Genomic DNA, 26,504 nt, shown 5'->3' on the forward strand with positions numbered 1-26,504 from the left:
CGTCCAGACGTGTCGCGGCGCCTATGACGTCGTGAGTCTGCGCCAGGCGCCTCGCGACGCCATAGAGGCGCCGCAAGAAGAAGCTCCGAAATAGAGCTTCTTTTTTGCTCCGCGCGGAAGCCGCATGGTTTGACTGCTGCAGCTCCCGCGCGGAGCAAACGGCGGCGGGGAAGCGCCGCAAAGCAGTGGTTTGTATCCCGCCATAGCCTCCTGGAGGAACTCTATTTGTACCAAATTTAAAATGGCTATATGGGGTGTGTGTGTCTTTTAGAAACCCCATGAATTTCATAGGGATTTCTTAGGCAAGGAATACTCAGAAATGGTTTTGTCAGTTCCTTTGTCTAAGATATAGTCTACAGCACCTGATAGTCCATGGCAGTCTCCCAGCCAGGTACTAACTAGGGCTGACTCTGCTTAGCTCCAAGATCAGATGGGATCTGGGGCCTTTAGACTATTTTGGCCTTTGCAGTACCTTAAAGATTATAATATACTTGTGAATTACAGTGAAGTCATAATTGTTGGGTGTGTCTTGAAACACCACCACTCCTGAATGTCAGACAGCTTTCACTGGCCAGGGTGGGACATGTAAGGGATGCATTTTTGGTTCCTTGTCCCAAGACATTCTTTTTTGATGTTGTTTTTATTTATATTTTCATTTTTTAAAAAACAAATTATATACTTATTTGTCAAAAAGTTGAGGTTAGACTGGGAACTATGTCAGGCCCTTTCACACTACACAATTATAGTGATATGCCTTCATTTTTGCCCTGTCAAAATATTATGGAATCCTGGGATTTGCAGTTTAGGAAAGGGTCTTTAGAATTGTCAGCTAGAGAGCTCTAGTGGCTCCCCAAAACTACAAGCTCCAGGATTCCATAGGATGAAGTCATTGCAGTTAAAATGGGCTTTTAGTGCTATAATTGTACAATGCAGTGGTTTTCAAAAGGTGGGGTGGGCCCCCAGCAGAGATGTGGAGTGCTGAAGACTTGGAGGCCCTGATCCTTCCTTCTTCTCCTCTTCCCAAACTTTTGTATGCATAAAATTTACACATGTGTTCAGTTAAATTTACTTAAATAAAGCTGTTCTAATTTGAACTATGTTATTTCCTTATAAAATGTTAAAATGTGAATATACATGAATGTGCAAATGAAAATACGAACACAAAATAAGCAAAATATTTTTATTCATATGCTATGGCAAATGGGGGGGGGGGTTGCAATGTCTGCATGTAGATGTAAAAGGGGGTCCCCCAAAAGTTAAAAAAATTGAGTACCACTGGTGTAAAATGAAAGAATTCCTGGTCAGTGAAGGGACTTAGCATGCAGTGGGCCCAAGGTTCTTTCCACTCTGCCTCTTCTTTTTCTTTGGAAAATCCCATTTAGCGATCTAATGTTAGCTTTGCCAGACGGGTAATGTTTGTGGGTTTCAGAATTGCTCTATCCTTTCCTGCATGTATATATGTAATATGTTTACATATTACATCTACTAGAATAAGCAGGGGATGTATATTATTGTACAGTCTAAACAATGTTTTGACATTTAATAAGATGTTTTCTTGTTCTTCTCTTCATTTTGTATTATTGAAATGACATTAACATAATATTTATTTATAGCAATAGCAAGTACATTTCTATACCACTCATCAGTGCACTTAGGCACTCCCTAAACGGTTTACAAAGTGTAAGTTAATTGCCCCCAACAATCTGGGTACTCATTTTAGCGACCTCGAAAGGATGCAAGCCTGAGTCGAGCTTGAGTCCTTTTGCTGGTATTGAACTCGCAGCCTTATGGTTTGAGAGTAAGTGGCTGCAGTACAGGCATTTAAACACTGCGCCACCAGAGGCCTTGGAAGTTCCTATATATTTAGAAAATATATATAAAATACTTATAATACCTACACATTTCCTCAATGAAGCTCCAGCAGTTAAAACAGCACAGTCTTTGAGTAAATCCACATTGTAATTTTCCCCTCAAAATTTCATTCTTTAATTTTCACTTTAATGTGCAAAAGAAATTCATTTACATGCAAATGAAATCCTCCTCCACAACCACCACCATCACCCTGCCAATAATACTTACCCCTTCTTCTACCAGATCTTTCTGGGGAGACAAATAAGCACAAATAAAATTAGAGCTAGATGTTAAGCACACATTAAGAAAAATATGTAGACAGAACATTTCTTGTAAGTTACAAGATGATTTCAATAAGGAGACCTGCAACTTGTGATACCATGCCACTGCCAACTCTCATTGAAAAGACACCTATACCTTTAACAGCAAGATAACTGGCATAACTTAATAAGACTGTTTGCTTCATCAGTAAAGTGGGCCCTTGGTAATATAATAAATAATAAATTTTATTTCTACCCCGCCCTTCCATGGATATGATCAGGGCGGCTTACAAAATTTATAAAAACATTTCAATACAGGATTAAAATTCAATATAACAGTTAAAAACATTACTACAAAAAACAGGAACAGGAAAACAATAAAATACACATGTCAAGGGCAAGAAGAAAGAGAAAAAAGTTTACATCGGTCCGGAGTCGAAAAGGAAAAAAAAGGGGGAGGAAAATAAACAGACAATCTAAGGTGGGAAGGCCAGCCGGAATAGATATGTTTTCAGCTGTTTTTTAAAGACAGCTAAAGAGGCGGTGGAGCGAAGCTCTGTAGGGAGCTTATTCCAAAGTGAAGGGGCAGCAATGGTAAAAGCCCTCTGTGAGGTCCGCGTAAGGTTAGACCTAGGGACCTCCAGCAATTTAGTCCCGGAAGTTCTGAGTGTGCGAGGCGGATTATGTGGGGAGAGGTGGTCCTCCAAGTACCCTGGGCCCAAGCCATTTAGGGCTTTATAGGTCAAAACCAACACCCTGTATTGAGCTCGGAAGCGTATAGGCAGCCAGTGAAGATCTTTTAAAATAGGTGTTATATGGTCCGACCTGGAAGCACCAGCGACCAGTCTAGCTGCTATGTTCTGCACCAATTGTAGCTTCCGGGTTTGGTACAAGGGTTGCCCCATGTAGAGCGTGTTGCAGAAATCCAATCGCGAGGTTACCAAAGCATGTACAACAGATTCAAGGTCCTTTCGGTCCAGGTAGGGACGCAGCTGGCGTATCAGCCGAAGCTGATAACAGGCACTCCTGACCGTTGCATCCACCTGAGAAGTCAGCTGGAGCGACGAATCAAGGAGTACTCCCAAGCTGCGCACCGAGTCCTTCAGGGGGAGCGTGACCCCGTTCAGGACCGGGTGACAGATCTCACCACCAGAAGCTGGGGAACCTATCACCAGTACTTCCGTTTTCCCTGGATTCACACTGAGTTTGTTCTCCCTCATCCAGCCCATTACCGACACCAAGCAGGCATCTAGAGGAGAGATGCCATCCTTAGTTACTGCATCAGTAGCCACTGGGGTTTGGTTCCAGGACCTCTGTGGATATCAAAATCAGTGGATGCTCAAGTTAAATTATATACAATGACATAGTAGAATGGTGTCCCTTATATAAAATGCTTTATATAAAATCATGGTTTGCTTTTTGGATTTTTAAAAATTGAGTATTTTCAAGTTGAGGATGGTGGAATCCATGGATACAGAATATGTGGATATGTGGGACCAACTGTATATCACTACACTGTATGACACATTTCATACTGGAGAAAAACTTCAGTTGTTGATGACTTGTCTCTTATGTGCAAAACCTCTAATGACCAAAGCAGGTTGAAAGACTCATAGAGTTACAGTTGACTGGGGTGGGATGGACATGGCATGCCTTCAGGGGCTTTGGAAGCTCCTATAAGGTATTGACAACAGGCCTAAAATGATTATTTATTCAATAAAATCATACAGTTATACAAAGAAGCAAATCATGAGGCACAGCTGGCTGTAGGCTGCTTCATATTAGGATTCTTACATGTATCTCCAATCTAATAGGCTCCAAATCAGAAAATGGAACAGTTCCTTTATTTGTACTACAAGTCCCAGAATTTCCCTTTTAGCTATACTGGCAGGGCATTTCTGGGAGCTGTAATAAAAAAGGGAGAGCAATTTTTCCAGACTCTGTTGTTTAGCAGTCCTCTTCAAAACTCATCAATTTTTCTCATATCCTGCAGCCACCACAGTGTTGTATATACCATGGTGCACTGTTTAATAATAATAATAAAATAAAAATTTTATTTCTATCCCGCCTTTCCAGGGATCAAGGCGGCGTACAATAGTGGGATTTATCATCCCAATGACAGATAGTCTCAGCCAAGCAATTTTTCCAGGCCAAAGGGAACAGATGTTGTATTTGGCGATTGCTAGCTAACCCTCACTCACTACTGGGGTTGCCAGACTGGATCTCGTACTGTACAGAGTGCCTGTAAGTGTAAACCAGAACAGATCTAGGAACAGGACAAGGTACTATAAAACTCTACCAAGGGTAACAAAGGTACCTGTCCTCTTTCACCTTCCAAACCCTGACTTTTGACACACCTGTCCCCTCCCAACACTAGTAGAAATGGTGGAAGGGGATGTTGAGTGAAGAGAACATAGCTGGGCATTGTTCTGTGTTTCCTTCACCAGCAAAGCAATAGCTGTGGTTAAAAAATTGGGGTTTGGAAGGTGCGGGAGCATAGGTACCTTCTTCTTGCTTGAGAGCTTTACAGTACTTCATTCTGCTCTAAGATTTGCTGAGATTTCAAGTTATATGAGCCCTGTCCTGGATCCCATCTACACAATTCCAGAATGAGCCAACTAGTCAAGTAGGAACTGCTGTAGCCTGTGAAAAACAATGTTTACTTGTGGGGTTTAACAACCAAACTATAAACAAATGCTTTCCAAATCCTAAAACATGATGTGATAAAAATCATGATTCATAGAAAGAGGTTGACAGGTGTAGAATTTAAACATACAAATTAGAACTTCAATGTAAGATGTGTATTAAATTGTATAACCCTGTATTTTTCTTGTAGGGGCCCCACATACTTTGCCAAAAGTGGCCTACAAGCCAATAACCATGAGAAAAATAAGAAAGGCTGAAAAGTAGTTCATGTGTGAAAATGTTCATGGAGCCTGAATTCCTCTTTGTCTGGTTGGCTGCTTAGCCCTTGACTCATTTGCTGGCGCAAATCAGAAACAAAGTTATTGAAAGATACAGAAAAAGTTTGAAACTTCTATAGTGTTCAGTGTCCATTCTTTAATAGCTCTAGTAATAGCCAATCTCCAAAACCACATGCTAAGCTTAACAATAACTTTTGTTCTTGTTATGTTGTTGGCTGAGATCCTACATTGCTAACAATTACAAATGCACAAGTAAATAATGTCTCCTGGCCTGATTATGCAAACCTACCTTAACAGCCAGCAGACACTCTCAGTGATGGTGGTCTGTTCTGCTGGTAATTGGGATGCTGTAGGATGATGCTTCCAGACCACTCATACCAGCAGTCTGTGGTATGGTGGGGAATTGCAATGAAGAATTGCAACAGGAGTCCTGGTTCTGTTCGTCACAACTGGGCTTGATGAGGGAGGTGGCTGGAAATGTCATCCTGCTTCACCCCAGTTGCCATCAAATCAGACCTTGGAGCAGCTCTCTTGAGTTTAAGGTGGGATTCAAGGGGGGGCATTCATGGTTGGGAATAAGTGAATTTGGAGCACTTAAAGGTCCATAATTCTAGATCCAATTAAGGATGCCAGCCATCACTCATTGAGTTTTGGGTTTTTTTGTCCACCATCTTCTTTGTAAAAAAATTTCTGTAAATATTTGACCTCTTTGTGATAGTTAATACATTTTTTAAAAAAAGAAAAGAAAAAAGAAGCAGAATTAGAGCAGGACATGGAGAATTCTGAATAGGCAGTTCTAGCCTCCTACTTTCTTGACCTGGTGCCTACCAGATGTATTGATTACAGCTCCCATAATCTACAACCAAAATTTGATGGGACCTGTCATTCAGCACATCTGGAGAGCACTTAGCTGGGTAAGAAGAGGATACACTCTCTCATGAACTAAAAGTCCCAGAGTTTTTTTTAGTTCCTGCTGGCATTTTCTGTGCCCACAACAGATCACAAGCAGGAAGAAAGAGGGACAGAGACTAAGAACCCAAGGACAGTAGGAGCCAGTTCTCCTGCTAACAGGATTTACAGACCTGTGAGTAGATGAGTTAGGCCTCTGACCTCCATAGTGCCCAGAAGAATTGAAAATAGATCCCAGGAACAAGGGACAGAGACTAAAGGGTTTTTGTCACTTACTCATGTATAATTAATAGATGTACATGCCATACTGGCATGTCTCACTAAAACAAATCAGGCAGTGAGAACTGTAAAAACCATAGACAAAGAGGCCTAAAGGACTATAGGACACAAATCAAAACAGACATGGGCTTTTGTGGGTGGGAGGGAGAAAAGACAAACATCCCTACAAGTTTGTACTCGGTGCAGCAAAATGAGCCTTGCTCTGTGATTGTGCATATGAACTTCAGCAGAACTTAAAAAGGGGATATATTCAATTGCTTTTAATTTATTTGTCAGGGCTGGCTTCATTGTATTATCAAATTGTCAGTGTTCAGTGTTGATGGGCTGGCCTTCTGGCAGAACAGAAAACACAAGGCGTATGTGATAAATTACACAGGCACAGGGGAAACTGTAGCTGTCAAAGTTTTACTGAACTACAAAACTGATTATGCTTCACCATTGGCCTGAGCTTAGAGTAAAAAAAAAAAAAAATGGTGGGAGTGGGACTCCCGGGGGAGCATGAGAGTTACTCAAGAGGAGGCGCAAGACTTGGAGACCCTGATTCCTCCTCCTCTCAAACCATTTTATGTGTAAAAATTTACACATGCATTGAGTTACATATTAAGTTCACTTAAATAAATCTATTCTACTTTGAAAGATGTTACCGTATTTCCTTATAGAATATTAAAACATGAATATACATTATTTTGTGAATGAAAATAAGCACACTAAATAAACAAAAGATTTGATTCATATACTGTATTGAGGGGCTTGCAGCATCTGTATGTAGATGTAAAGAGGGGTCCTAAGGTTTAAAGGTTGAGTACCACTGATCTAGAGGGTTGCAGGTTCCCCCATTCTGCTCTGATAGTTTGCTTTTAAATCTACCAAAGCATACTCTCCAACATTTCACAGATGAAAACAAGAATAGCTGTGGCCAAACAACATTAGAAGATAGTCAAGATGGCAAGAATTATTAACAAGGAATAACAGACAATCTAGGAGAGGTTGCAGCAGTTTGCTTTGCCTGAGCCTACTGGGAAGAGCAATACTAAGGGCCCATTCAGACTACACTTTACCCCGGATTAGGAATCGATTCTAACACGTGAAGTTCATATTGGCCCCGATTCTGTCACAATCCATTTCAAGGCATGCACAAGCAAATGCCCTTTAGCTTGAGCCATCCAGATTCGGGGCAAAATCCGTCTTTTTTTGAAAAAACCCGGGTTCCCTGAAATATGAACTTGCCCCTGATCATGTTTGGGTCAAGTTCAGGGGAGGGATTAAGGGCAGAGGGCAGGCAGAGGGTGAGCATTCCCTCCCCTCATCGGAGGAGGAGGAGGAGGAGGAGGAGGAGGAGGAGGAGGAAGGAGCCAGAGGAAGGATGCAAAAAAGGGGAATCTGACCGGAGGCAAAAGGGTGACAGGAGGCAAAAAGGGGGTAACTGATGGGGTCAATTCAGGGCAGGTCAGAGGCCCAGAGCAAGCCAAGGCTCTGCTCTCCAGCAGGGACCTTTTCCCTTTGATTTTTATTTTTTTACATTATTTTTCTCCGTCGATGCACATGTTTTTTGCAATAGGTAGATCTATATTTAGATAGAATGTGGCTAGCTGCTTGTTCACTTTCCCTTTCATTTCCTGGCTTCCTCGCTGAAAGGAGCCCTTTGCAAGAGGCTTTGAAGCATGCAAATGAATGCTATAATGCGAATGTTACAATATGTTTCTCTTTCCAATTTGGCAAACTGGCAAATTGATACACAGAATGTTTAGCTACTGTCTCAAAGGGGTAGCCTAGGAAAAGCATGCATGGCATTGCTTCCTTTTCTGGCATTTCTGAGGTGAGGAATATTATTATTATTATTATTATTATTATTATTATCATTATCATTATCATTATCATTATCATTATCATTATCATTATCATTATTATTACATATGTATGAGGCATTCTGGGGTGGCAAGGAGGGGGGATACAGGATGCAGAGATGGTGTTAGCTTGCATTTTGGGGTTGAAAATGGGGCCAAGGGCAGATCATAACCTGCACTGACCCAAATGCCCACAACACACACACACACACAGAGGAGGTTTTTAAATTTCACAAAATGTGCGCGTTTGGGTGCCTGGTCCTTTAAAAAAAAGGAGGGGGGAAGCACACTGCTGATGCCCCAATGAGTGCTGGAAACATCACCTATGACGATAGCAGAACTGAAAGTTGACTGACAGCAGGCACCTTCATTTTAAACCCAATTTCTCAAGAAGGCATTCGGGGCAAAATACCCCTGATTAGGTAGTGAGCACTTGCTTCCAGAGGGATTTGGGGAGGGGGAAACTGAAGCTCCCCAGTTCTTTCCAGGGCAAAACTACCAGTGAGAATGGGGCCTAAGTCCTCTCCTTTCTCTCTCCCCTGCTGAGTTAATTGAATATGAACCACTTTTGCACTTTTGGACTCTGAAGCAATTAAAGAAAGCTGAGGATGAATGAGGAAAGTGGAAGAAGAGAGAAAGTGCGACATTTTAAAAGCAGCTGAAAAATGGGATGGCAGAGGATTAACTGGGACTGTTCCTGTCAAATTGGGACAGTTGGAGGGTATGCCAAAGCATAGATAACTTGAAATTATAGCCTCTTCAGTCATTTTTTGCTCACAAAGGATTGGAAAAGAATTTATTGATTTGTTCTTTTTTATTTTATATGCTGCCTTTCTCTCAAAGTGGGATCCAAGGCAGCTCTCAGAAGGAAAACTAGTGCAAATTGCCTTCTATTCATATGCCTTTTGGACACAACACTTTATTATTATATACTATATTCATACTACAAGTAAAATATATATGCTGAGAATTTATATATAGGCCTGTCTAAAATAGTTGTTCCTACCATTTCTTTGAGAATTTTCTCCACAACTCCTTTCTCCTGCAGATTGAAGACAAACCTGGATGCTGGAACACTGGCCAGGAGCCGGAGCTTGGCAGCATTGGCCACCTCCTCAGCTACTCTGGTCATTCCCACTGTGAAGAACACGATACCTTGATGCTTAGCATCAGCCGTAGCTGAAAAAATATCAGGGTTTCTTGGATGATCCACTCCGTCAGTCAACAGGATAGCTACTTTTACGCTACCATGAGTTCCTTCGGTCATGTAGAGCTGTGTGAGGTTGGTGATGGCATAGGTGGTATAAGTACCATGGCCGATGTATGTTATGGGAGCAATACGGGACTTAAAAGAATCTGGGCCCTTCCAATCTTTGAATGTTTGCTCTATGAGGACAGTGCTGCTGTACTGAAGCAAAGCTATCCTCCAGCTCAGGTGGCGGCCAGAGGTGAGTTGCAGTCCATTCATTCTGTCCACTGTTTCCAAAACAAACTTTTTCTGCTGTTCATGGTTGAAGTTCTTGGCACTCTCTGAGCTGTCCAAGAGGAAAGCCATTTCCAGAATGCAGTCTTCATCTAGAAGTAATAACAGCAAGTCAGATAGAAAAAATATATCAAGATAAACACTGGGGAAATGACTCATTCCATCCTATAATCTCCAATCTTTCAGGGATGCTTGGAACACTCCTGTCCACATACTAACAAACATTTGGAAATTCACCTCTTCCTGCCAGCTGTCCCTCCTCTGGTTGTCACACACAAAAGGCTTTTTGCTGCCCAGTTGTATTTTGTACTCATTTATTCTATACTAAACTGTCCTCTGATTTAAAAGTCAAACTTTTTGGTTGAAGTTATATTACAACATATTTGATTATTAATGGGTGCTTTCCACATTCAATCCTATGCATGTCTACTCAAAGCCCCACTGAGAGCAATGGAACTTGTTTCCATCCATCTAAGTATATATAGCAGGATAGGAATTGGCGAAAGCACCCACACATTGTTGGAGTGCAACTCCCAGTATTCCTTACTATTCAGTTAGGGCTTCTGGGAGTTGCAGCTCATGAATATCTGAAGGGCCACATAGGTTGTTCCCCTGGTTAGAGCCCTGGTAGCACAGTGGTTAAATGCCTGTACTGCAGCCACTCACTCAAACATAAGGTTGAGAGTTCAATACTAGCCCAGGGGCTCAAGCTCAACTCAGGCTTCCATCCTTCTGAGGTCGCTAAAATGAGTACCCCAACAAAATGGTACAAAAAGGTCTGATCCCACTAAACAGTCATGGCACCAGCCTTAGGATTCCTAAGTTTTGTAGTTTGGTCTGTTATAGAACTTAAGCTTGTAAGGTATGTGGGACTTCCATGTGTATTTCAGTGAAAGCACTATAGAATCATAAATGCTTATTCACATCAAGGTGTTCTACATTGTATTGGCAGGTGCCTGCTGGTGGGAGGTGAACAGAAGAATGTAAGAAAAGCACAATCTGTGTGTGTTTGCGTGCGCACACTGAAACTTGCATAAGCAAATGTCTACATTCTGTGGATCCAAGAGTACCCTGTATTTCTCAAATTGTAGTCCCCATATGTCATACAGTAAGCCATTTTTAATCAGAAAATGAGCAAGAGGTACCAGAGGCATTACCTAGGGGTGTGAGGAGTGTGGACTACATCAGTTGGCACCCTGAGAGTAATACTCCTGGTCCCCAAACATCTGCCTTTTGGCAGAAATGGGCTGTGCTGTTTGCCTGCATCCCTTTAAAACATTGAAGAGATGGTTGAGTGGGGTGAGGTTCAGTGGGAAGAGAAAGAGGCCCAAAGACTTGTTAATTTTTTAAAAAAATAAAAAAATAAAAAAATATTCTTTTAAAATTGTTTTAAAAAACATCACATCTTACCAAATTTTCACTTTAACCACATGAAGCAATGTACATGTAAATATATTTAAGCTGTGCATATGGCATTGTCATTTAAAAGTATTTTAGTTTTGCTAGTTGTTTATGTCATAACTATTGCCATTACATTCAGCAATATACAGTAATTATGATTTATGAGTCACATTAGTACAAAAAGCATTACTAAGGATTCTATATGGTGTGGTATGGGATGAGGACAATGTGAGGGATGACAACATGAGTTACTGCACTGGCTGATGTCAACCTAGTGGCGCCACTGGTTGGGGGTTCTAATGCTGGAGAGATAGGACTCAAATATTCCCCTGGGCATGTCCTAGCTAGCCCATTGACTTGCCTATAAATAGTTCTTTGGATCTGGACCAAGATTAAGAAGCGCATGATGTCAAAGGGCTGTGTGTGTGTGCAGTTTGTGGGTTCCACAACAGCACCATATCAGTTTCAGCAAGCTGAGTGCAGGTAGTCATGAAGAAAGTGGCACAGTTATGAAGGAATATAGTAACGGAGGCCCCATACAGGCAGGCCAAAATAAAGCTGCTTTGGGTCACTTTGGAGGTATGCTGTTTAAATGATGCATGTGTCCTAAGAGGCCAGAAGCTGTGCCAAAGCTGTGGTCCAGTCCTTAGAACTGGAGCATGGCTTTGGCCTGGCTTCTGGACTCTTAGGACACATGCATCATTTAAACAGCATACCTCCAAAGTGACCTGAAGCAGCTTTATTTGGGCCTATTTGTATGGGTCCAGAAATTATCTTTCCTGTTCTTCTGATAGACATAGGAAGCTGTCTTAAAGTGAATACTGTACAGTCAAACCATTGGTCTGTCTAGAGGAGGTCATATGGGCCTCCAGATGTTGTTGGACTTCAACTCCCATCAACCCTAGCCAGTATAAGCAATGGAAGGGAAAGATGGGATATGAAGTCTAGTAACATCTGGCGGGCCAGATGAATCGCATCCCTGATCCAACAGAAGTTCTACTGAACTTGAAAGGAACTAAATGCAAATGACATGGTTACCTGTAACTCATTACTTGGGAGGTGGGAACAGGGCCACAATATTGTTACATTTCAAAGGTTTCAAATGGGACTAACAACCTACACACACACAACAGTTTAATGAGTAATGTTTTCTAGTTAATTTAAAAGGGCATTGTAAGGATTAAAAAGGTAACAGAAAAATACGAGAAAAGTATAAAACAGCAAATAGCATAATAAGGAACTTTTTTTCTTTTTCTTTTTGGCAACAAAAATGTTGAATAATTACATTAGGGGAAGGGTTGTAAAGATATATAATGAATTACTTTTTAAAAATAATATTTCAGGCTTGGGATTTTCTGCCAAGCTTTAGTGTCTCTTGAAGATGCTAATGAAGATGACGTTGCTCCTTTGTGTGCAAAGCAGGTGCTCTACCATTGAGCTATGGCCCCTTTCTATAAACATATTCAGATTCTAAAATAGCATGCAGATTTCAAAGTCACTGAATTCCTGTAAATAAAAATAAATTTCAGAACCAGGAATAATAAATTTAAAGAAATCTGTTAACATACAAATAGTCACCTTGATCACTTGAACTGAGATATTTTTCCACTGCATTTGACAGGAAAGCTTTTGGTTTCTGTTTTCTTACTCCATTTCTCTTTTCTTCATTGGTGTTTTGTGCCACAGATGGATGGTGGTCCAGCAGAAATAAAAGCCACCATAATCTGGAGAACATGATTTGCTTTGCTTTCCCAAAAGACATAAGAAAAAACAATTTCATAAAGCTGTTTTTCTGCATGTCAAAGAGAAGGAAACACAGAAACTTAGCAGACCAACACGTGCATATTCTGTAAAGTAGGCATTCAACATTCTTACAGCATTCTTAATATATGGTACAATATTTTGTAGGACTTTTATAGGAAAATAGCCTTGGCTGTTGCCACTTGCATTGATGCCAGCATGTAGATACAGTGTGTAGTTACATTTTTGCAGCATTTACTGAGGAGAGGAAGAGAGAGCCTCGGGAGATGTGGCAAATTTATATCTTTCCTTCCCGCACAGAGCTAAAGCAACGTGTGGGTTTATAAGTAAGTTCCCCTCCTCATCCCCACAGGGTTTAAACCTTAGCAGTTTTTTTTTTTTATTATTTTAGCCCAATAACAGTATAACATCTAGTTTGGAGACACTTTATACATCATAATCACAAACAGTAAATAAAAATGGTCTGAATCCAGTATTAGGTAAAGGTGAATGTTTCCCCTTGACATGAATGTCTAGTTGTGTCCAACTGTGGGGGATGGTGTTCATCTCTGTTACTAAGCTGAAGAACCAGTGTTGTCTGAAGACGACTCCAGCGATCACGTAGCCACCTTGACTTCATGGAATGCTGTTACCTTCCCATTGAAGTGGTACCTATTTATCTACTTGCATTTGCATGCTTTCAAACTGCTAGGTTGGCAGAAGCTGGGACTAGTGGTAGCCCACCTCTGTCATGTGGCACTTGGGCCTCAAACTGCCAACCTTCTGACTTTACAGTCATCAGAATTGGCATCTTTACCACTAAACCACCGCGTCCAATATTACATGAGTTCAAATCTGCTCATGTCTCATGTTTCCTTACCACTCCTCTACTTTGCAGACCCGTGCAATCTTCTGCAACAGATTTAGGAAAGGGTGCATGGCAACTGCAGAGAGAGGGGAAACTGGACCTTTCCGCAGTGTCTGTTCTATCAATAAAACACCACTATTGGACAGAATACAATAATGTTTAAGGCAAAGGTATTTATAATGGCCCTGCAAGGTAGGCTGAAAGACAGACACTTGCCATTGAGCATTCCAAAGATTTTGTGGCTTACCAAGCATTTAAACTCCCATCTTTGCATTCTAACTACCATAACATACTGGGCTGTGTCCATATTTTACATCTCACACAAATTTCTGACCAAGTGGTAAAACAGTGTGATAAGAAAGTTTAGGACTGGACTTAGGAGGAGGTGGGGAAAGCTGTGCAGATACCCTTTACTTGCCTCCAGTGGGTTGAGATAATCTCACAGCTTGAAATTTGCACAGCCACAGTCAGAGATACAACAGATCATGTATCAATGTGTCTGTTTTAAGAGGCATGCATTATGTTCCAAAAAAGGGCCAGTGTTTTATGCCAGAATCAGTTACATATATCTAAAGCTACAGTAAGCACCATTTAAAGTGATAGATTTCATCCCAGAGAGCAGGACATAAATATATATCCTGTTTTTAAAAAGAATTACATTAACAGAGAAATCTTTCTTTCTTTCTTTTTTGCCTCCTATCCTTCAAATCATGTTTACAGTTTCCCTTGTTCGCTAGTTGTGGTTTTCTGGCAGCAATCCACTTTGATCAGAGTTTCTTGGGAGCTGTACTACTTTTGTACACAATGCCACATTTTTTATGTACAGTCTGAGCAAAACAACCAATTAAGTGCCATTCACATGGGAAACATTTGCAGCAATAAATATCACTCAGCACCTATGCTGACTTCACGCCTTTTGTGTCATGGTTTCAGCAGGGCTGTAGCTAGAAGAGGGAGGGCAAAAGGAGAGCACTACCTTCCCCAAATAAGAATTCTGCCCCCCAATGAAATTCTTCTTCAGTCCCCAAATTCTAGAAATGTAGTAAGTTAAAACATCAGCTGAGTATTTAGAAATACGGTTTAGGCATCCAAAGAAAATGGGCAAACAAGAGAATGCAAATAGAGGAAATACAAGGTTTCTAGGTCTGAAACATTTTCAAGGGCTCACTCTCTGCAGTGCTAGAAATTTGGGGACTGAAGAAAATTTGAATTGAGGGTAGAATTCTTATTTGGGGGTGGCAATGCCCTCATTTTGTCTTCCTCCCCCATAGCTATGCCTCTGTGTTTTAGCCAGACCATCTGACCTCAGGGGGGAAGGAATTACAGTCAATAGAAATCTAACACTCTATTAAATACTGATGCTGATAAAAGGTGTTTCAGTTCTTGTGCAGCTGTCACAGAAATTGAGAGATGGGGGAGGGAAAGAAGCTTACCTCTGTCTTGGAAAATGCAGGGGATGCAATGAAGGGTGAGTGGGAGAAGAGATCTCTGCTTGATGTGGCTGCCTTGGTGATTATTACCAGCTAATAGTTCTTCACTCTAGCTGTGAAGAGGGTGGGACTCAGAAAAGGAACAGTACAAGAAGAAGAAGATGAGAAAGAAGAAAGTTAGACAAAGACCACAGACCACTCCCCTCATTCATCTGGATCCCTACCACTGAATACTCAGATTCCCTCTTAAGGCACATTTAGATCTCACTTGTTCTATTCATGTTGGAGATAAGTAAATGTCATTGTGGTAATGTAGCTAAGGCCAATCAAAAGTTTTGTAACCTTTAAGGGAGATTTTGTTATGGAGGCCTTAGATAAAGAAAATAATAAAAGGAAACTAAGTCCCACATGCTAAAGTCCCACATGAGAAAAACACTGTGGTCCCACGAGAAGCAGAAATCTGGAGTATCTAAATCCATTCAATATTTGAGACTGATTATTTGGGGGAAAAGATTTGTTCCATACTTCAGGTTACTCTTAAGGGATTCCTAGATCATAGAATGATAGAACTGTAGAATCACAGAGTTGGAAGACACTACAAGGGCCAACCCCCTGCCATGGAGGAATACTCACTCAAAGTACTCCTGACAGATGGCTATCCAGCCTCCAACGAAGGAGATTCAGTCTGCGTCTTCCACTGTCAAACAGTTTCTAGTATCGGGAAGTTCTTTGTAATATTTTGATGGAATCTTTTTACCTGTAGTTTGAATCCATTGCTTTGGTTCTTAGTCTCTGGAACAGTGGAAAACAAGATTGCTCCATCCTCAATATGACATCCCTTCACATATTTAAACATGGCTACCAGTTTTCTTGAAATTGGGAAAAATTAGAGCCTTATTGCATTACTAAAGAAAGCTGAGCTGCAGTGAGAGAGAAGTAGCTTTCTAATTGCCTCTCTGCATGATGTTGAAGCACTTCTGTTCTCCCTCCAGAGGGGAACAGTCACAAAGGCATGCCTTTTGCCAAATGGATTTTTCCAGCATGACAAAAGACACACTTTTGCAACCATAAAAGTGCTTCAATGGCATGCAGAGTGGCAAGGAGAAAGCCACTTCTCTCTTGATGTCTCAGCTTTCTTTTGTCATGCAATATGGCTTTTAGGCTTAAAAAGCTGTCTTCCGAGCGGCTTGGGGGCATGGTGATTACATGACGCATGGTCCCAACCTGCGCAGAAGTTGTGCCAAGGCTGCACTGGGGCCACCTAAGGTGATCCAAAAACAAATGGATTTTTACACTTCTTGCCATAGTCCATTTGGGACCGTGGCAGCAGGCACTCTTGGGACTGTGGCATGTGGTCACCATGGTCCCAGAGTGATCAGGGTGGGTGCGGCTTCTGGCTGCTCCTTTTGCCCCATCTGTTTCACTCCTTAGTCTGGAGCAAACCACCATTTTTGTGCCATGTTGGGTGTTTGGCCAATTTTTTTTTTTAAGTTGGTGGTCGGTGTCTAGGGTTTTTGGTGATCGCTGAGGGGAGTTCAGGAGCCTCATGTGCCCATGGACTGCAGTTTGTCCACCCTTGATTCACAGCATCTTAAAGAAGCTGTCAATTAATATTTTCCTTAAGGGATGAGGGAATAAAATCAGATTTCTATTTAGAAAATTTACATGGGGCCTGAAGAGTAAGCCCAGAATTGTATATAAAAACTTTTCAGCTAATTCCTGGTAGAGCAGAGATGTTGTGGAAGATAAGGGTACTGAAGTTGTGTTGAACAGCTACCCAACTAGGTTTTATTTAAAAATACTTATACCTCTGGCTGTGAATGCACTAGGTGTAACAAATTTAATTGATTTATTTTGCCCTATTTTCTGCTGAAACAATGTTAGGTGACAACTAACAGTAAAATTAAAACAAAAACAAACACACTTAAAACCTATAAACAGATTAAAACATAGTCAGAAGTACATCAGCAAAATAACGTGGAATATAGCATGAAGTTTACTGAGCAGTGTCCCACCCTGAAAAGAACTTGGCAGAAAGACATCTACTGAACTTTTGTTTCATTATTGTGTCTAACCTATGCCTTCAAATAAAGTTGTCAGATATTTGAGTTCATATATTTATTTAGTAGCAAATCAATAGCTGCAGGCTGGTCATACCATTAACTAACAATGTTTACCTTCTGGACAAAATTTCTTTTTTGCCCAGGTGTTTTCTTGCCTGGGCAACTCAGCAGATTTCTTGGAAGCTTCATAGCCAAGTGCATATGACATGTGACAGCGTTCTCACTAGAATTCCTGGTATGTGACATGTTGTATGCTCTGCTGGGCACTTCTAGACTTGTAGCTGTCTAAAACTATAATATACAGCACACTTGAAATACACATCCAAGTTGAGTGTCAAAGTAAGTGGAGATCATGCAAAACTGGGGATTTTAAAATACTTACTCTGAACATTAAGTAGAGATCTTTATTTAAAGTAATAAGGCACACTGAAGTTTTGTTTTACTTGTTGTATCATGTTGCATAGCTGCTTACATAACACTAGGCAAGCAGACAGAAGCTCAACCAATGCTCTAGTATTATCAAAGAATGGCCTGATTATAAGCATACCAACGTGCACCAAACTGTGTCTGGGCTGCCATGTCACACCCTTATGGTGTCATTCATTCAACCACCCCATTGTCCAATATCAAGATTCTCAGAGAAGATTGTGGTATTAATCTGACACAACAAAATTAAACATGACTAGGATCTAACACTTTGAGAAAATGCAGCAGCTTCAATCAGATTTTTAAAAATGTATATGTTAAAATCACAGATCAAAAACAGGTTTTCACCTGGCACTGGAAGTACAACAGAGTTTGAATGAGATTCACACCTCTGAGGAGAGAAGTTACAAAGCCAGGATGACCACAACAGGTCCTGTATTCTTTCTACTTTCTTCACATCTGATGGCCATGGGACCTAAAGAAGGGCCTTTTTGGCAAACTCTTAAAGTACAGGCAGGTCCATGTGGGAAGAGCAATTGCCTGAGGCGTCTTTGTCATTAGGTAGTGATAGCTAGTGGGCCAAGTAGTGGTAGTGGGGAAGTTCCATTTGGGGGTAAGGAGGGGTCCCCCTTGCTTGAACCATGAGACATGTTTAGCCTGATGGGTCAATGCAGTTTGAATTTTGACCAGAAATGGATTAGGAACTGGCTTGAATATTTTAACAAAACTAAACAGCTTATTTTAAATATTTTAAAACCATCATAGCTATTCACTTGATACTATTTAGTAATTATGCTAAATTTTTAAAAAAGTACAGTTGGCTCTTCCTAGCTGTGGTCTTACCACCCAGAAATTGGAGCATTTACGGATGGCCTTGCTCCGTTCTCCTCAATGGTGACACATGCTCATGGTTGCACCATCAACCATCATGCTGCCACTGAGAATGGGACTTTAAAGCCCTGCAGGATTTGCCATCCATGGCGGGGTCTGGAACGAAACCCCCATAGATATAAAGGGCTGACTTTAACTCTCTTTTCCAAACAGCCTCCCAAAGCAGCCCTGTTTGCAACACACACACTTAGCAGCCGTCCACTCACATGCTTGTGCAATTGATTTGCAGGTGGGTGACAAATATGACCAGCAATAGTGCCACCAACAATGATGTGGGACCTTGAAAGTTAAAGGGCAGCAGCCTATGTGTGAATTTCCAGCTGTCAAAGGATTGGTGGATTGCTGGGCCCAGGGTGCCTCCTTTTGACTGTTTCCTGTGGCCACCAGGCCCCTCTCCTGTCTCAACACCAGCATGTAGTCCGTACACTGGTGTTATAGTTTGTGCTTTCCATCTTGGAACAGAGCAAACTGGGACTTTTTTTTGCTCTGATGTTTAGCCTCAGAGCATGGCTTGGTTCTGTTTTCCTCCCATTTCAGCCATGTGTATCACCTGAACAGGTAGGTTTTGTACTGCGACAAGGTCTCAGTACAAGTCTGTGTGGACAGACCCTTAGGGTAATCCAGGACTCACAAGTAGCTGTGACCAGGTTATCTCTGTGTCACTGCTCAGAGGTATCTCTGGCCCTTGAAAGAGTCATGCAAATATCTATTTTTTAGTTTGTGCTTTGCTCACGCTCAGCTTAGTTTATGCACATAGTGGTTTGTTCATGAGATATTTCAGGATGGACTCAGGAGCATAGAGTGTTATGGCACTTGTGACTGATAAGGCATGCTTGAGAAAATCAGCAATAGATAGATTTGTGGGTTAAACTACAGAAAACATTAAATATGTAGCATACAACTGAGCTTCACTTTCTTATTATCAAGTATGTGCACAGGGGTATAATGTGTATTAGAACTACTACATGTGGGGATGAGAGAATTAAGCCTTCTCCATAATAATTCCCCCCTAAATCTTTAAGACAAAACTTCAGTGGAAGCCAGAGACTTTCTTTTTGGGATTGTTGGATGATGTTCTGGAGGAGAATTATGGAAGGAGTTTGCAGTACATGATGACAGGAGTGAGAATTATCTATGCTCAGAAGTGGAAGGGAGCTGCTACTTGAACTCAAGAAGACTGATGAAGATAGTTGAACTGCTGGAATGGACAAATTGACAACTCTGATTAAGGATAAATCTTTGACAATTTTTTAAAAAGACTGGGAAATGTTTATTTCTTACATGCAATACAACCGGGTTAAGGTAATAGTTTTCAGTTTTGTAAAATGAACTGAGTTTGCATATATTGTTGTAGAAACTTTGTGTACTATGAATTAAAGGAAGTTTAGTAACAGGGTGATATAACAGTCAGTTTGGAGGAAACTAAGTCAGAATGTTTGCTAGTTTTTGTTAGTTTCTTTGTGTTAGTTTATGAGTGTAGGTTTTTTGGGTAGTTTTTGTGTGGTAGTTTTTAGTCGCACACTTTATTTGTGTTGGTTATATCCCGCCCCCACTTGTGATGACATAATGACATTAAAGAGTAGCTGTATTTGCAGACGTTCTTAGCACCTCTACTTGCTTAATTATAATACAAGGCTGAGATTACATAGTTTTTACAGTTACTTTATTCCCCCTAATTCCTAAAAGACATGGAATTTTATCAGTTTTAAAGAAACATCCATCTAATTAAGAATGCTGCTCCAAGGGACCTTTTCTCCTAAGGTAACATGACATGCAAGTACACACAACAGAACCAACATACCATTTGGAAATAGCCTTCACAAGAGATTTTTGATTTATGGCCAAATTAAGTTTGGCTTGTACCTATGGTCACTGTCTAGAAGATGGCATTAAAAGATCTGTTCTTCTCCCAAGAAATCTTAATCTGTGATTTTTAAAAAATAAAGTGAGTTGGGGTGGTGGTGGTGGTGATTTCATACGTTGAATAAACTTTGACAAAAATTTCATGCTGAATTATTCTATACTGAAGTAATTACACTCTGTTATCTCAGTATTAGGGTCCACAGTAAGTGATTCAAATAGTATATGTAAGAATGGAATTTGGTTTTTTTTTATACTTATAAATCCTTTTCTGCAAAATATATCAAAAGCCACAGGGTATTAGAAACATCAACAAAATAGGAGCTGCACTAACTTGACCCAATGGCATTCAGAGAAAAGAAAATTAAACTAAACTAGTCTGACAATTGGTAAAAAGTAAGGAGGCTATGCACAAGAATGACTAACATGTTGTAGCTTGTTGTTCAGGTGGGGTGCAACAGCATGCAAGTAAAAATGTAAGGAATCTGACGAACTGAAAACTCCAGGGGCCATTCTGCCTCAAAGATATGGGAATGAGCAGCATTTCACCCTGGCCATAATATATTCAGGCTGGCCCTTCTCCCTATCCCTAAAGATATCCCTATATCTATACATATACTCCTGGTCAGCCATGGAGATACCTTGGAGAGAGAAATCATGTCAAAAATAAGCAGCAACCTTAATATCAGCTCTGACATGATTAGATACATAGGGTTTCAAATTTAGGTATTGATTGCTAGGTGCTTAAAGTCCAGGTCTAGATGAACAACCTGTCAGTTTCAGTTTCTCTGACACTGGGGTTGTCCACACAGGCTAAAAGAATCAGTCCAACCCAATCCTGTTCAGAGGATGCACAATGCCAAAACAGGAGGAAAATGAACCCAATCCATGTTCTGGGGCTTAACAGTGAATCAAAAAAATCCCAGTTTGCTCCACTCCAAGTCAGAAGGTGTGCACTGGCATGTGAACTACTTGCCAGGGTGGAAGTGGTCAGGAACAGGCCCTCAAGGTCAGGTGAGTTGCCAGTGCCATTGCTGGCCATAATTTATTTTGGTCACACACTTATGAATCTATCACACAAGCACATGAGTTGACAGCTGTCCCATCGACACATTGCATACCCCATAGAGTGAAATGACAACAAATATGTCAGGTTACTAACAATACAATGGATTTAACAACATTAACAAACTGGTCAGTCCAATGGGGGGCATGGGGGGACAGAGGGAGAAAGCAAGTATGTACAGAAGCGCATAAAGATCAAGCTGTGTCAATGTGTCACTAGGAGCACCAATGTGTTGTACTGGCAGTTGACTGATCATGTGATCACGCAACCAGTCGTGCAGGGTGTCCAATTAATGGTGTTACTGTGTGGATGTGGGGAGTGTGGGCCACACCAGGTGACACTTCACAAGAGAGGTGACACCCAGTGGGGTTCTCCTCCCACTGCAGTGGAGGAGTGAGTGCATCCATTGTGGCTTTGCTAATTAATCTTCTATTTTTTTTTTAAAAAAAGGTACAAAGTATTTTAAACAGTAATGCATCCAACACTACGCAAATAAAAAAATAAAAAATAAATCACATAAATTGCACATTTATTTTGTTATATATTTGTCCTAACATATTTATGACTTCCTCTCCCCCCACACAAGATTGGTTCAAATACACATGCTTTACTTCCTTTCTTTACCCCATTTCTCTATTCACACTTTCTACCCATTTATTCCATTTACATTAAGCTTAATTCTGATGATTCGTCATGTCAGTATAAAATTAATACAGAAAAAAAGAAGAAAGAAAAAGCTTCACTTCCCAAATTTTCCTATTAAACTATACGTATAAAATCTCACTGAGCTATTATTGGTATTTTTTAGCTATCCTTTCAAGGAAAAACAGAACATATTTTAGTCAACGGACACAAACATGGTACCAGGCCTTGGCACATGTGGAGGGAGAAAAATGACAGCCCTCCATCAGATAGATTGAGGTCCACTGTCCTATAGGATTCTAACCTTACACTACACACTTTAAGCATTTATCTAGGAGGAAGTTCCATTGGACCGAAAGAGCTTGGCTTCTGTAGACTTGACCACTTTGTGCAGTGATCTCAAAGTACAGCTGACCATGACAGTTCTGTGTGTTTAACTTCCTTACTCAACTATGAAGAAGGGAATGGGTAGAAAGGGTAGAAAGGTTCACCTACAGAAGCAGAAGTGGAATAATAAAAATCCAGGAGCAAGAGGAAATAAAGTAGCACACAGACATGTCACCCAAAAAATCATGTGCATAAATTATTATTATTATTATTATTAGTGTTATATGAGGATGCTACAGTCAGAATGCCTGTGCTGCATTTCCCTTTTATTCCCAATTGATTCCATGGGTCAGTTGGAACTGACAGGTCACTCTCTCTCTCAGCCTCAGTGGAAGGCAATGGCAAAGCTCCTCTGAAGAGAATGTCAGCAGGAGGAAAAGGGTCAGTTCAGTTCAGGTCAAAGGCAGGGCATGAACAGAGCTCCCATCAGGCACCTTCCCCCCCTTTTTTATTTTTTAAATTTATTTTTGACAAAATATGTGCATGGGTTTTTTTTTTTTTTTTGCTTGAGGCAGATATCTAGATAGATAGAACATGGGTAGCTGCTGGTGGTTCACTTTCCCTTTCACTTGTTCCCTCCCAGCAAAGGGGAAATGTTTCAATGGGCAAGACTAGCGAATGGAATGCTACAATTCAAATGTTACATTTGTTGCTCTTGTCAATTTGGCCAATTGGCAAAATGATACATGTTTTTGCTACTGTCTCTAGGGAATTCAGGGGTAGCCCTGAATTGCTTTTAAGAGCAAAATAAATAAATAAATAAATAAATAAATAAATAAATGGCAATAGCATCCTTTTCTGGCATTTCCGAGGTGAGGAATTTATTATTATTATTATTATTATTATTATTATTACATGTCTAAGAGGCATTCTGGGGTGGCAAGGAGTCGGGGATACAGGATGCATTAGCTTGCATTTTGGGTTGAAAATGCCCACAACACACACACACACACACACACACACACACACACACAAAGAGGTTTTTAAATTTGACAAAATGTGCACATTTTGGTGCAGTTTGTGCCTAGCTCTTTAAAAAAAAAGGAGGGGGAAAGCACACTTCCGATGCCCCAATAAGTGCTGCAAACGTCACCTATGACGATCGCTTGATTGACAACAGGCACCTTCATGGTAAACCCCGATTTCTGAAGAAGACATTCGGGTTAAAATGCCCCTCTTCTTGTAGCGGGCACTTACTAACGGAGAGATTCGGGAGGGGGCCTCCCGAATCTTCCCAGTTCCTTCAAGTGCAAACCTGCCAATGGGAATGGGGCCTAGCTTCCCAAGGCAAAACAGGACAACAACACAGTTATCACCTTGTATAAAAGTGTAGTTCAGGTAAGAGGCTCTTCCCTGCTGTTTTTGGCTTGCCTCACTATCACTTCTCCTCCTTCTTCCTTTTTAAAAAATAAAATGACAAACTATAACATAGGTGCATATAAAATCTTAAAGATGTTAATCCTACAGATGTTCTGGCCCACAGCTTCCGTCAGCAGCAAGTCAGAATAGTTTATATGGGATTACGTGATTTTTAGAAATGTGTGAGTTACAAGTAACATGTACTGCCTCCCCATAATAAGTCTTGCATCTGATGGGGTAAACTGAATCCCCAAAAGTTTATGCTGGAATGCATTAGCTAGTCTATAAAGTGCCTCAAGAATATTTGTTGTTTTTGTTGTGGCTGGCTAATATAGCTACCCCTTCACACTTTAAAATGTGTAATCTTGAGAAATAATGTATAAAATATGCTTGACTTTCATAAAGTTCAAGCAGAAAAAGAGAACAACATTTTGATCATTGCTTCACATTACTTCAATGTATATATTTCATGTTCAGCCATTTTGGTCAGTATTTTATCACTGGTAGTTTTGAAGTTCACTCGGGCAGCCATCAAAAACTTCCAAATCATGTTTTATATGTTCAAAGTGGAGAGGTATGTATTTTTAGACAGAAATGGCAGAGAGGTATGCTGTTTGTGTGAAAAACAGTTCTGCATACTTCTTTGAGCTTCTAGCTTTTAAATCAGTCCTACACACCTTTTTTGCTACATAATAATAATGAAAATAATATATTTAAATTTCCTGCCTCTCCCTGGGATTGAGGCATGATTACAACAAAAAATAAAATAAAATTACAATAAGACAGTAAAAATTTACATCAACCCCCAAACCCTCCCACCTTTAAATAATAAAAATTCACATTAAAATTCAGTCAAAGCACACTTTAAAATAATCACAATGGAGTGGACTATTAAGGTGGATGGGGCTGTCCTTTGGGAGGTCAGGTTGTGAAGGCACATCCATTTTTTAACACATGCAACTGCCCATCCCCTCTCATTTGGCCCTATGATTGAGGAATCTGCTACCCAGTGTGCCCACTGGATGTCAGTCTTGACTAAGATTTTCAAAAAGGGTCTATGGTTGGTGTCTGAGAACTTTCACCTAGTTACCCTAGTGTATCTGTGCTGTTTCAAGAACTATCTAAAGTACAATGCTAAAATGTTTAATATTCTATAAAAGTTACTAAAAATTATACCACTCTAAACTTTAAAGGAGTTGTCCTTTAAAGTTTTTACACTAAAAATTATACTACTAAGGTCTGTAGGGCTTGGCCCTAGTCATTAGTACGCAGTCTGTAATATTTCACTGCTGTATGTGTTTGGCTTGGGTGGATTTAGCATTTGTGGGATTACGAATGAATGTCTGCAAGTCCAAATCCATCTTTACACATATGACTGAAGCAGCATGAAGCCCCAGTTGCTGCACTGCATGGCCTGAAGCAAAGAATTCTTCTTCTTGGGAATGAAGCAATAGCTGCATAGGCCAATATGCACCTGCAACTGGGGATTCACGCTCATGCCATGCTGGCAGGGTGGCAGGCATGTGCACCACTACTTGCTGCACTGCCAGGGGAACATAACAAAGCCAACACTATGGAGGAGAAGCCTTTTTTTAAGGTCCTCTTTGTGGCATGGTCAGTCTTAGTTAATAGGAGGAGGAGGCATTGCTGTTGTTAATAATTCATTTATATCCCACCTTTTCCCCAGGACTGGTGTGGATATGAAGCCTGGCCTCCTCCTGGCTTTTGCCTCGGGGCTTCTAATGGCATCCTGGTAGTGGGAAAAGAGCGGTATTTCTGTGGTGCCCTCCCTTCTTTCTACAGGGGCTTTCTAGCCATCTATACCACATGCTGTAGGCTATATTTTAGAAGAAGGAACTGGACAAACCACCTGTTGCCTAAGAAAACACGATATTCACGGGGTCTACAGGCAACTTGAAGACACGTGTGCGTATACACATACACACACACACACACACACACACACACGGCAAGTGTTCACGTCTGTCAGAATCATGAATAGTTCACAGAGAGGCTGGATTCAAAACCAGTTTACTGGCATGGAACCTCAGTTCCAGTCACAGTCCTTGACTGGAACAAACTAGGGGTTCATGGGGGGTGGTTTTTTTGTTTTTGTTTTTGTTTTAAAAAAGGTATGTCCCAGGCTCCTTTTCCTTGAAGAAAAATCTGCTTAGAATAAAAGAACTGAGGTGTAGAAGGAAAAAGGGCACTGGTCTTTTGACTCACGCACATGGGTCACCTCCTCCTCCAGATAAAACAGAACAACCCCAAATGTAGTTTCCTTTTATTTTATTTTTTACAATCCTCTCATTGATGAGGCAGACATTTGCAAATGTTCTCTACATCCCTAATGGAGGGGAGCTCTTCCAAGATACAGATAATCCTGGGGGAAACTAATCTGAGAATTAAAGTGGGACTGTCTCCTAAGGAGCAGAGAGTGGAAGCATCATAGTCCATCTGAGGTCCTCCTCATTGATGATGGAGTCTAATTAATTTCCCTCTTACAAAATGTTTTTAAATATATGTCCTTTGTGTGTTCAGTTCTCACCTCTGATGAGGGAGGCAGGGTCAAAATAATACTAAAGCAGCAGAGTAAGAAATAAACCAAGTCTTAGTGATGATAAAGGTGAGAATCCTAATGCTCAACTGTTTGTAGATGACTTTATTCATTTAAAGCAGCTGTTCCCAACCTGTGCTCTGAGCAGCCCTTAGGGCTCTGTGAGTCAAAAAGGCTGGGAACGCCTGATTTAGAGTATTATAGAGTTCCCTTACTATCATCTGTAATGCCTTGCATAAGATTGCCATAGGGCATGGTCATTTA

General features: G+C 40.7%; 1 protein-coding gene across 1 annotated transcript in view; it reads right to left on the bottom strand.

Moving 5' to 3' along the window:
• LOC149313789 (uncharacterized) overlaps window positions 1-12,692 on the bottom strand; it is a 66,487-nt gene extending 53,795 nt beyond the window's left edge. The window contains exons 1-3 of the mRNA XM_089523291.1: window positions 12,530-12,692; window positions 9,074-9,642; window positions 2,080-2,100 (exon numbers count right to left, since the gene is read on the bottom strand). Of these exons, the coding sequence (XP_089379417.1) occupies window positions 2,080-2,100; window positions 9,074-9,642; window positions 12,530-12,686 (747 nt within the window). The 5' untranslated portion in view covers window positions 12,687-12,692. The remainder of the gene's footprint in view (window positions 1-2,079; window positions 2,101-9,073; window positions 9,643-12,529) is intronic.
• Window positions 12,693-26,504: the final 13,812 nt, after the last annotated feature.

This window comes from Sceloporus occidentalis, unplaced genomic scaffold (genome assembly GCF_023333645.1).
Source record: "Sceloporus occidentalis isolate IW3139 unplaced genomic scaffold, rSceOcc1.0.p SCAF_4, whole genome shotgun sequence".
NCBI classification, from domain to species: Eukaryota; Metazoa; Chordata; class Lepidosauria; order Squamata; family Phrynosomatidae; genus Sceloporus; species Sceloporus occidentalis.